The sequence below is a fragment of the Megalops cyprinoides genome, chromosome 1 (genome assembly GCF_013368585.1).
Source record: "Megalops cyprinoides isolate fMegCyp1 chromosome 1, fMegCyp1.pri, whole genome shotgun sequence".
NCBI classification, from domain to species: Eukaryota; Metazoa; Chordata; class Actinopteri; order Elopiformes; family Megalopidae; genus Megalops; species Megalops cyprinoides.
The window spans coordinates 3,096,623-3,109,122 of NC_050583.1; the positions used below are offsets into that span (position 1 = coordinate 3,096,623).

General features: G+C 46.0%; 1 protein-coding gene across 1 annotated transcript in view; it reads right to left on the bottom strand.

Annotated features, from left to right (window-relative positions):
• Positions 1-12,500, bottom strand: part of kif19 (kinesin family member 19) — a 41,573-nt gene that overhangs the window by 6,559 nt on the left and 22,514 nt on the right. The window contains exons 5-11 of the mRNA XM_036548192.1: positions 10,199-10,335; positions 8,903-9,028; positions 8,082-8,276; positions 6,003-6,149; positions 3,690-3,812; positions 2,227-2,383; positions 1,082-1,256 (exon numbers count right to left, since the gene is read on the bottom strand). Of these exons, the coding sequence (XP_036404085.1) occupies positions 1,082-1,256; positions 2,227-2,383; positions 3,690-3,812; positions 6,003-6,149; positions 8,082-8,276; positions 8,903-9,028; positions 10,199-10,335 (1,060 nt within the window). The remainder of the gene's footprint in view (positions 1-1,081; positions 1,257-2,226; positions 2,384-3,689; positions 3,813-6,002; positions 6,150-8,081; positions 8,277-8,902; positions 9,029-10,198; positions 10,336-12,500) is intronic.

Consider the following 12,500-nt stretch of genomic DNA (forward strand, 5'->3'; position numbering starts at 1 on the left):
CTCCCCGCCCCCAGCACCTGCCACTGGTATTACTTGCTGCTTACTTTACATGTAGTATTGTGATGTGTTATGGGTACTGTGATTTAGTGAATGTGATATATGGTAGTGTGTGTCCTTGGCTTCCCTTAGTTTTTGCTGTCTAGTCTGAGGTTAGCACAAGTTAACTTGTTGCAGGGCTCAAATGGCGTTCTGCTCACACTCAAAAGTCTGGGAGTGTTGTTAGCCTGGTCTGACACTGTTGCTCATTCAGTTTGAATACACACACTTCTGTTTTTTGTGCTGGAAGTTACTCTGGATAAGAGCGTCTATTAATGAACGTAACATAATGTAATGTAATGTAATTACTGGTTGGCACTTTCATGTTTCACATTACTTCCATAGCAAGCTGAGGAGGTTTACAGTATGTACTTTAACAAGCAAAACTACAGCAATATGTTCAGGGGAAGCATCAGCCCAGAGGTTCTACAGCAGCATCCTACAAGCTGTCAATGTCTGATAAAACATCCAGAAAGTACAGGCAAGGAGGAGACGGAGAGAGGGCTCAGATGAAGGAGGGAGAGTAACAGAGCAACAGAGTAACAGAGTCACAGGGTGCGAGTCACAGACCGCAGGCACTAGAGGCACTGACTCAGTGATGGTGAGCAGGTACTTAAATGAGTCAGAGAGCTTCAGAGGGACAGAGTCACGGAGAGCTTTAGAGGGACAGAGTCACAGAGAGTTCTGGAGTCACAGAGCGCTTCAGAGGGACAGAGTCACAGAGAGCTGTAGAGTCACAGAGTGCTTCAGAGGAACAGAGTCACAGAACATAGGCATTAATAGACACTGACTCAGTGATGGTGAGCAAGTGCTTGAATGAGTTAGAGAGTTTTAGAGAGACAGAGTCACAGAGAGCTTCAGAGGGACAGAGTCACAGAGAGCTTTAGAGTCACAGAGACACTGACTTGGTGATGGTGAGCAGGTGTTTGAATAAGTCAGAGAGCTTTAGAGGGACAGAGTCACAGAGAGCTTTAGAGAGACAGAGTCACAGAGAGCTTCAGAGGGACAGAGTCACAGAGAGCTTTAGAGTCACAGAGACACTGACTCGGTGATGGTGAGCAGGTGCTTGGACGTGTCGATCTGGATTTCCATGTTGGAGTTCTCCAGCTCCATCAGGCTCCTGCGGACCTCCATCTGCTGGCGGAAGGCATCGATCAGCTGCTCCCTGAGCTGGTCCATCTCCGCCCGGCCCTGCAGGGAGGAGTGGGCCTGGACCTCCGCTGGGGGGGGAGGCGGGGGGTTAACGGACTCCTCAGCGTGGAACACTAACACATCATACAGTACAACAGTACAATGGTTTACACAGTGAACCGTGTTTGCATACAGTCCTGTGTGGTTTCTAGCCTCATTAGTTTGCTATAAAAGTGTGCTCAAGGGCTCAGTGTAACCAGTGGGATGGGGCAGCTCTGAGCCGGATGAACCGCTGTGCATTTAGCTGTTATTAACTTTGCATAAAGCTGCTGTTATTTACTAATGATTCACGCTGCCACACAGCACCCACTGGGAATGAAATGTTCATTAGCTTTAATTTTGAGGGAGTTCATTTGAGTGCTTTTTTCCCCTTGTCAGGGGGGCAGGATTAATTCAGCTCTAATGAACTCATTGCAACAGTATAATGCACTCTCCCCCACTAATAGAGGGTACACTGCATAAAAAAGCAGCCAATGGCATGTAGCTGATGGCTTTCAGTTGTGCAATGTGTAGAAATGCCTCTCTGGACCACAGTTGGGGACATTATTAGGAAAATTTCCATCCAGGTAGAGCCAGCAAAAAGAACTGGAAAATAAGGAATATGACCATGGTCAAAGTCTGTGCGTTTATGGGTGTATTAGAGGTGCATTGTGGGTAGCCCACGTGTCTATGTGCGTATTACAGGTGTATTGTGGGTAGCCCATGTATTTATGTGTGTATTACAAGTGCATTGTGCATAAGGCATGTGTTTATTTGTGTATTACAGGTTCATTGTGGGTTGCCTATGTACTTATGTGTGTGTTACAGGTGCACTGTGGGTAGCCCATGTGTCTATGTGTGTGTTACAGTTGCATTGTGGGTAGCCCATGGTGTTTATGTGTGTGCGTTACAGGTGCATTGTGGGTAGCCCATGTGTCTATGTGTGTGTTACAGGTGCATTGTGGGTAGCCCATGTGTCTATGTGTGTGTTACAGGTGCATTGTGGGTAGCCGGTCCTACCCTGCACGTGCCGAATATCAGCCCGGTCGGCGTTGAGCTGCCGGCTCGCCTGCTCGGCGATCTTGTTCTTGAGCCGCTGGATCTCGCTGCGCAGGTCGGAGATGATGCTGGTGTACTGCGCGATGTGGTAAGACACGTTCAGCAGGTTCCTCTTCACCTGCGGCGATTAGACAGGGGAAACTAATCAATCCTCTACTGGGACACACTGAGCAGCAGGGAAATTAATCAATCCCCGCTATGATGGATTAACCAGCAGGGAAATGAATCAATTCTCCGCTGGGATGGATTAACCAGCAAGAGTGAACTAATCAATCCCCATTGACATGGATTAACCAACAGGAGAAACTAATCGATCTCCATTGAGACGGATTAACCAGCAGGGGATAGTAATCAATCCTCACTGAGATGGATTAACCAGCAGGGGATAGTAATCAATCCCCACTACCACTGCACAGCTACTGTAGCCTTCGGGTAGCAAGCTTATGATAAACCGCACTTTCATAGTACCTTTCACACAAGGAAAGTACAGCCCAAAGTGCTTAACACTGCTCACCAGAAAAACATACCATTTAAAAATAAATGAACAAAACTGAACAAAAAACAATCAATAAATTCAAATTGCAACCATGCAAAATAAATACAGTAAATAAGTACATAAATCACTGGGGCTCCCCACATTTGGAGAGGAATAAGCAAGCTCAACCTATAAGATAAATTAAATCATTTTAGGATCACTCTTCATAAATGAGAAATAAAATACAAAAACAATAACAATAACAAACTTTAATACATAATATCTGGTATATCTAGGCCTAGGGTATAGCAGGAAGACGTCACTGTGGTACCTGTGGTAGTGTGGGTGATAAGACACCACCTTTGTGCTTCATACAGAGCTTCTGTAAGCGAGAGGAGGGCTGAGCAGTGATCTCTGAACTTGCACCGAACCAGGGCCATGATTAGCAAGCCTGCCCGTTTCAATCATGAGTATTCTCTCAGCAGCTAGTTCTTCTCTTTTCTCCTGTCTAACACTGTATCACTAAGTTACTGTGCTCTTCCCATTAGATAAATCTGATTATGTTAAAAGAGTTTGGGTTACAGTGAGTCATTCTGACTACAGCAAAGAGATCAGACATCGGTTCTTAATTGTTTCCCTCCCCAAAGTAGAAGGCCGTTTCTAGGATTGATGAAGTTAACAGGAAGTAACTGCAGATGGGTGAGGCATATTAATATATATATACACATACATATATATATATATATATATATATATATATATATATATATGTATGTATATGTATATATATATATATATATATATATATATATATATGTATATATTTGCAGTATGTTCCCTTACTCCCCTCTTGTCCCTTCTTACTCCTCGAGCTCACTCACTGGCACTGTCACAGATACAATGGACCGTACCAACGTTACAGTACAATAAGGGGGTAGGCCAGGCTCACCCGTGTGCGGATGCTCTTGGCGCGGTCGGCGTATGTCAGCGTGTTCCGCGACTCCTCGAAGGCCGAAGAGGCGGGGCTAATGTGAGCGATCATGACCGTGCGGCTGTTCCCGCCCAGAGAGTCCTGCCAATCAGGAAAGAGGACGGTGAGAGGACAGTTAGATGACAGTTACTCGCACGGTTACTCGTACAGTTACTCCCACTTCTTATGACCAGGCATTCGGCCCCCTTGTGTGCATGGCCGTAACCAGGGTTTGAAAAATAGTGAGGTCGGGGGGGGGGGGGGGGGGGGGGGGCTTTGGTGTTTAGATTTTGTCAATGTTGTTTCCCGGGGCGGGGGGGGGGGGGGGTGGGTTAGGTTTTGTCAAAATTGCACATATAAACATTACATACATAGAAACCTTAGCTAGCTGTAAAAATAAAAGAAAAATGCTTGAGAATAACACCATTACAGGCTAACGTCATTATACACTTATATTCATTTCCAAATTTAGCTTTGAAATGTTTCGTAGGCCTATTATTATTATACTACCGTCACCTACATAAACTGTTTTTTAATCAATGGTGTGTGAAATGTTAGCTAGCCTACTATTATGAAAGAAATAGCCTAGCCTTCGTCATGGCCAGAGTATGCATATTTAACATGTTTCATACAATTGCCTTTACTCCACACGCTATACCAGGTTACTGTTTTGAACATTTCTTACAGATGATGGCATAATGACCATTGCTTTGTCTTACCAAATGGTATGCTTCCAGTTCACACACAAGCCACCTGCTGCTAACATGTGTAAATTCCAATTGCTGCTGTCAGTGGAAGTGCTGATGATGCAAGGGGCTGCGCTCGCGCCCTCTCTCACAACCCTCACGCACAGCAGACACTAAATAATAATTCTAAACTGAAGAAGTTCTCAAGTTGTATTTAGCTTCAAATTTTATTTTTAGCTGTAGAAAAATTACTGAGGTCTGTACATCAGTGACCTCATAGCTGGTTACGGGTACGCTTGTGTGGCTTCCTTATTCTGCCTAGAAGGTACCAGTTGGTTACAGGAGGCTCCAGAGCTGTCTGGGTTCCTACAGCAACAATTTATTTTCTGTTTTAGGCCACGCCCCTTTAGGAATGTTCATAACGAGCCAGCGAATCAGGGCAGCGTACCATGAGCAAAGGCACCGACAGAACCTGTAGTGTCAAGCACACAGAGTTCAGCATCTGAGTTCTATAAATATAAGAGCTAATAAATAGAAATAGAAATGGAAATAATACCTTACGGGAGGAAAAACCCATTGTCTTATACACGGAAGTAGAGCTGGCAGAAGTTGACACTTTCATCCGTTTTCTTCATCGAAACTTGTTTTTAAGAGGCGACCGCTTTCTAATTATAACGACACTGTTCAGACACACCTGCGACCCTACCGCTAACGTGTGAAATGCTCTGCACCGCCAGACGCAGCAATTATCTCAGGTTTCACACGTGTCGTCTTCAGCAGAGACCAGTTGCAGGCAACTACTTCAGACTAAACTCAGTTAGGCTGACAGGAAGAGGCATTGAGCGCGATCTGAGCATTCTGTATGAAAATACAGCAGTGGTGTAGCATAGTGGTAAGGAGCAGGGCTCATAACTGAAAAGTTACTAGTTCAATTCTCCACTGTGGAACTGCTGCTGTGCACTTTCGCAAGGTACTTAACCCACAAATCCAGGACATATCCAGCTGTATAAATGTATATTAATGTGTAAAAACTGTAACCTCTGTAAGTCTCTCTGGATAAGAGCATCTGCTAAATGACAATAATGTAATGTAGTGGAATGAAAACGCAGACCGTAAAAAACGATCTAAAAGACGCAGTTTAGTTCAGTTTAAATAAATCCAGGAAGCTTTCAGCCTACAATGGCAAAGTTTTCATTTAGCTAGCTAGTGGATTAAATTGTGAATCATTTTTAAACATGAAATTATTCAGGTATTTCAATCTCAAAGGGTTTTTTCTGGTTAACTAACTAAATAAATAAATATATAATATAATATAAAACTAATCATTAGGATATTTGAATCACATGATCAAGGGTTTTCTAACTAAACAAAATGAATAAAATTTCCAAAAACTTTCAAAACTCACATGATCAAAAATAAACATCTACTCCTTTCCAGCCTACAGATTGCAGACACCATCCTGGGGCAGGATGTTATGGTCAAACATTGAGATTCCACTCAGCAGTTATTAAGATGATAAGTCACAGTAAAAATCCCTCAGTAAGCCCTCCCACGTGTTCCAGCCACAGGGGTCATGTGACGCGTGGTGGGCGGAGCCTTCTCGCACCTTGAGCAGACGGGTCAGCTTGCTGTCCCTGTAGTTGACGTATTTGTTGCCGTTCTTCTCGCTCAGGGCGTTGATGCAGTTTCCCAGAGCCAGGAGGGAGCGGTTGATGTGCGCGCCTTCCTTTAACCTTTGACCTCTGTTCTGCGTCTGAGAGAGAGAGAGGGACAAGGAGATGGGACAGTGGTCATTTTTTGGGAAACTGCGAAAAACTCACAAACACAAACAGAAAAACGCTGACGACTGTGTCAGTTAATATGTTGACATTATAAACTGTTTCACCGAAGAGAAAACTAAAAATGGAAGGGTTTAGAGACTGTCATTTCACAGGAAACAAACACTTCAACAGAAGGGCAGTGGGGACTAGTCTCTAAGGACCACACCGACAGCAACCTTTCACAGCATCCATCAAATCTTAATCCTAATCAAGTAATGATCTTAATAATAATGTCAGTCCTAAGCACTGGTTAATCCAATCTCAGCAGAGACACCTGGAGAGCCTGATCAATGTCCCACCAGCACACAAGCCAAACAGCTGTGGCGTTACCGCTCCCGGCCAGCAGATGGCGCTACAGCCCTCTGCTTTCCCTGCTTGGCACTTCGGGGCTAATTTGTCTCCTTCGCATAGAACAAAGAACACAGACAGCACGCATCCCTGTCCTCAAAAGCAGACGAGCAAACGGCCCAGTATACGCCGAGGAGACCTCAGACCCTCGGCCATCTCCATGCGCGCCGCCACGTCCGGGTGGTTAACCTTTCCCTCGGTTTCCATGGAAATTAAGAAAATAAGTGCTCTACCCTCAAACACCACGTGGGTTGTCAAATCCCAAGGTCTAATAAGTGTGGCATAGCGGTAAGGAGCAGGGCTCGAAACCAGAAAGTTGCCGGTTCGATTCCCCACTGGGGTGTTGCTGTTGTACCCTTAGGTAAGGCACTTAACCCAGAATTGCCTTATCAAATAGCCAGCTCTGCAAACAGATAAGGCTGTAAACTACGTAAGCCACTCTGGAAAAGCGTGTGTGCTAAATAACAGTAACCTTACAGGACCCACCCATCATCGCTCATATGAAAACGCCTGGCGGTAACCATTAACCGTGTGGTTTAACCACACACGACCAGCTGAACCTCTTTTGGTAATAGGGAGCGCACATGAGTGTCACAAATGAGATTAGGCTCACGGGTCTCTGCGTTAAGACGGCTAGACCGCCGCCGCCGGCGGACGCTGTGAGTCTCGCTAAACAAACAGCTCCTGCATTAGCGGAGCTCACTCCCTCAGATCCAAAACGTGCGTCTCTGTGGCGGCGCAGATGCGTCTGTGTTACGGTTATAAATTTAAATTATGCCATTATAAGTGCTTTATGTGTTTATAATAATGTAATCCAGCCTGCCGTAATCATGGTTGGGTAATCTGTCGGTTGGCTTGCAGACACTGAGTACAGCGTGATAACGTTGCGTGTGTTTGCTCCCCTGCTGGGTGTGTTTGAGGAGTGTGTGTGGGTCTTTGTTAAGACTGGCTGTTCTCCTCTCTCTGCACAGCTAACATAGGGGGTTTTCCTGGTGGTTCCATGCAGATTCACTGTGATGGTGTGACTGCTGTGCTGTTTCCACTGGATGTTGGCGTGATGTCAGTGAGGTCTCTGACCACTCAACAGCACACACACACACACACACACACACACACACACACAGACACGCATACACACACACACACACACACACATACACACACAGACACACACACACTGTAACACACACATACACACACACACACACACACACACACACACACAGACACGCACACACACACACAAACATACACACCGACACGCACACACACACACACACATACACACAGACACGCACACACACACACACACACACATACACACCGACACGCACACACACACACACACACATACACACCGACACGCACACACACACACACACACACACACACACACACACATACACACACACACACACACACACACATACACACCGACACGCACAAACACACACACACACACAGACACGCACACACACACAGACACGCACACACACACTCTCTCTCTCTCTCTGTACCTGTGAGGCGCGCTCCGATCCCGCCAGGTCGATCATGAAGAGCCGGGCGAATCGCACCTCCTGCAGGACGTCCCGGCAGCGGCTTTGCTGCCTCACAGCCACCTGCAGCACGGCGTGCGACCGCGAAGACGTCTGATTGGCCGCCGTCGGCTCCTGCGTCCTCTGCTTATTGCCCTTCACCAGCAGCTCCATGATCTGAGAGGGAACGAGGAGAGGAGAGGAGACTAACACTGCAGAGATTAACACTGCGGAGTTTAACACTGCGGAGTTCAACACTGCGGAGTTCAACACTGCGGAGTTTAACACTGCGGAGTTTAACACTGCAGAGATTAACACTGCGGAGTTCAACACTGCGGAGTTCAACACTGCAGAGTTTAACACTGCGGAGTTTAACACTGCGGAGTTTAACACTGCAGAGATTAACACTGCGGAGTTTAACACAGCGGAGATTAACATTGCAGAGTTTAACACAGTGGAGTTTAACACTGCAGAGATTAACACAGCGGAGATTAACACAGCGGAGTCTAACAGAGAGGAGTTTAACACAGTGGAATTTAACGCAGTGGAGTTTAACACATCACTACATCAATATACCACACACATATACACACACACAGGCACACACACACACACAGATACAGAAGCATTCACACACACATACACACAACCAACCAGTCTGAACCAGTGTGGCACCAGGCCTAGCCAAAAACTGATCGCCCAGCTCTCAGGGAAAAACACACAAAGAGCTTGTTGTTACTGGGATTCTGGCTGTTCTGAATCGGGAGAATTCGGGTTTGCTCAGGAGCTGGGGCATCTCTCACCTCTCGGGCGTTGATGGTGGACACTTCAGTGATGCCCGCCACTTGAATCTCGCCCTTGGAATCCTCGCGCAGGTCCAGGAAGCCGGAGGAGGGGTTCAGCAGGTCTCGGATCATCTCGTTATAGATCTGAGTGGCGGAGAAAGATGGCGTTCAGTATGTGTCATCATCATTCATCTGCAGACATGTTAACACAGCTGACAATTTCCATTAACACAACCGTAAATTTGATTGAAGCAACAAAGATAAATTCCCTTGATCAAGCATACAGCATGACAACAAAACCAGAATCAAACCTGCAACCTTGTGACTATGAAGCCAGTTACTCAACCACTACATCACTCTGCCGCAACACTGCTGAATCATGGGATGTGAGTGTGTGTGTCAGGAGGCCCCAAGGGTTCTCTAAAGGTGACTAAACCAAGGGAAAGCATTTTGTCAGACATACATTACATTTGATAAGTACCCCTGTGAGGGTCTCTAACGTTTTTCTTCCCTGGGTTTAATTCGAATATTCACAGGCTACCCAGGACGCAACATGTTAAAAACTGTTAAAAGCCAAATGCGGCCCCTTATTTTTCATGAATTCTAAGATATTTCATTTAGAGCATTCCTGCACAGCAGGTTGCCTGCTTCTGGCTGAAAGCAGGCCCCTGATTGAGGGCCACAGCAATGAAGAGACAAAATGGCTGTTGACCTCTGAGCTCAGAGAAACTCCAGACGTCAGCCTACAGCCTACAGGAACAGCACAGTCCGTGCAGGAACTAAATCAGGGCTCACCTTGAAACTGGGTAAGTGCACTTCTACCTCCAGCTCTGTTTGACAGTGCCGAAGTGCAAACACTGGCTCAGTCCACCCAATCGTGGTGTTTGAGGTATTTGTCAATTAACCCTGCCCCCTTCCGATGATGACACGGCATAAGGGGCCTCTCCTCATTATGTTACATTGTTGTCATTTAGCAGAAACTCTTATCCAGAGTGATGTACATACCTCCAAGGGTCCAGCAGCAGTGCCCGAGTGGGAAGTCGAACCTGCAACCTTTTGGTTACAAGCCCTGCTCCTTACCACTATGCCAGAGTGCCACCCTCACAGGCCACACCCACCTTGGTGGCTTGTCCCACCCACTACGCCCACGCCCCTCCCCCATGGCGCTCCACATTGTCTTGCTAATCTGCATCTACCATCCGTGGCTGTGAAATCCAGTGCTCTGGTGACACCTGGTGTTTAACGAGAAGTCCGTTCCTAAACTTCTCTCAGTCAGAATGCATTGAGATTCTGTCTCTCAGTGCTGAGATTCACCTCGAGGTAGGACATTGAGACGCTGTATTGCATGTTGTCACTGGTCTCTTCGATGGCATGAAACAGGTCGTTCAGCGTTCGCACGTAGATCCCCGGCTCTCGGTCTGTCCCCAGCATGGTGTAGGTCTTCCCACAGCCTGCCAACACACACACACACACACAAAAGACACATCCAAGAGTCCAAGAGTCAGATGATCAATCAGAAAGGGTCAGCATGCATGCTTACTTTGCAAATATACATCCAGTCATGTACACACACATTCTGTCTCCACCTCTGAAACACACACATACTGTACATGCAGAACTTTGCTATAATGAAAAGAGAATGTTTTTTGTTATTTACATCACAATTGCAAAGCCATTTCTCAGGTTGCAGTTTGGGAGAGCCAGAGGGCCTCATGGGCAGAAATCTGGAGATTTGATTAGAGGTGAGTGAGGATTAGACTGTCTGGGGAGAGGGGGATGAGCAGGGATTACAGCACCCCCTCTGTCTCCGGGGGTTTTGGAAGAACCCCCCTTCTCCACACACATACACACAGACCCCCCCCCCCCCCACACACACACACACACCCTCCATCTGTTGCTTGCCTGAATGGAGGTGTGTATTTATAAGACCTCACTGACTACCTCATCTCTGGCCAAAACACACGTTACTGTCCCCAGCTACAGGAAGGATACAGGTCGGCTACTGGTAAAATACACATCAGCTACAGGTAACATGATAATAAGCAGTCAAGAAAGATCCAGTTAACAAGAAGTAAACAGGTATCGAGCGTGTAAACATACACAGGCATAAGCATTTTTCGTCAGCTACAGTAAAGCTTCCTTAATGAAGATTATACTGCTGTCTTTATAATGAGGGATTAGAAAATGGATAAAAGTTTCCCTGTAATCCCATCCAAGATGAGGCATCAAACAGAATGAGGGATGCGGTGAAGACAGAAACGTCGCCATGGACACCGGGGGGGGTGGGGGTGGGGGTAGAGACAGAGTCTGAGCAGTAAGAGTGTAAACCTCCACAAATTCTGGCCTAAGTACCCATGCCCAAGTGTAAAGCATCTGTGCCACAGTGGGGAATTGAACCAGCAACCTTTTGGTAATGAGCCTCCTTAACGCTATGCTACATGACTGCCGCAGATATCCTAATTTTAGCCTTTTTTACACTGGTTACGAGCTGCTCATTGAATTGATCTTAGGATTTTATTGACCAATAAGGCTTTGAATGGTCCAGCCCCCTTTTCCATTGTCAGTTAATGTAAAAGGTGCTTCAATGTGCATGAAAAAGGCTGTGTGAATTAGGTTTATTCTTCTTGTATTGTTACTAGCAGAGGCCAAGACTTTGCTTGTTTCTTATCCATTGAGCCAAGCTATTGTAAAAAGTCATGGCTGCCAAATGACAAAAACGCTTCACAGTAGATACCAAGATACCAAATTTACAGCATCTGCATCTCCTAAACACTGTGAGAATAACAGTAACTAACCTGAAGGACACACTCTGCACGCCAATTGGTAGTTGTAAAATGATCCATACATTCATTACAAATGGATGTACAAATTATACAACAGCAAACACTTCCACATAATACCAGTAATCTATACAGTACCGACTATTAGATAATTAGCAAATGTTTACTGTTTAAATCTATTACAGTAAATTGTGTTACTGCACTGGGAGTACTTTTGGGAATGGCTGGTGCCAATAAAGAGTTGGACAGTTAGAGGAACAGGTGAGAGACAGGTGTGGGTGACAGTAACAGGTGTGCAGTGAAAATGACCCGGGCGGGTAGATAAACATCTCTCTGTTTACCTGCTGTGCAATGAGGTCCCAAGATAAGGAAATTAGCCCTAATTAGCCCGACTCTCACATTTCCCTCAGAGGTGTGATCCACGTGGAATATCCCCAGCCAATGAGAGAGGAGCTATACAAACTTCTAGCTGGTTCTAAACCAATCATTGCCAATAACTGTACTTATTTAAATCCATTTATTTAATTTTGCTGACACCCTTAAACAGCATGGCACACAGCCCATTCCATGCAGCCAAAGCCTCAGTACCTTCCGTCAGGCTGGAAACGGCAGCAGTTCCTTGACTGCCATTATTGAGTGGCAGCCATCATCATGAAACCATCTCACATTATGGAAGGTGCCTTTGGTCGTCCATATCTTCACAAGCTGTCTATTTATGCAGCTAGATATATCACTGAAGCTGTTCAGATGCCTCAGAGCTCCAATGGCAGAACTCCCTATGGAACTCAACCCCATAACCTCCCGGGGCCAAGCTCATCTCCTTAACCATGACTGCG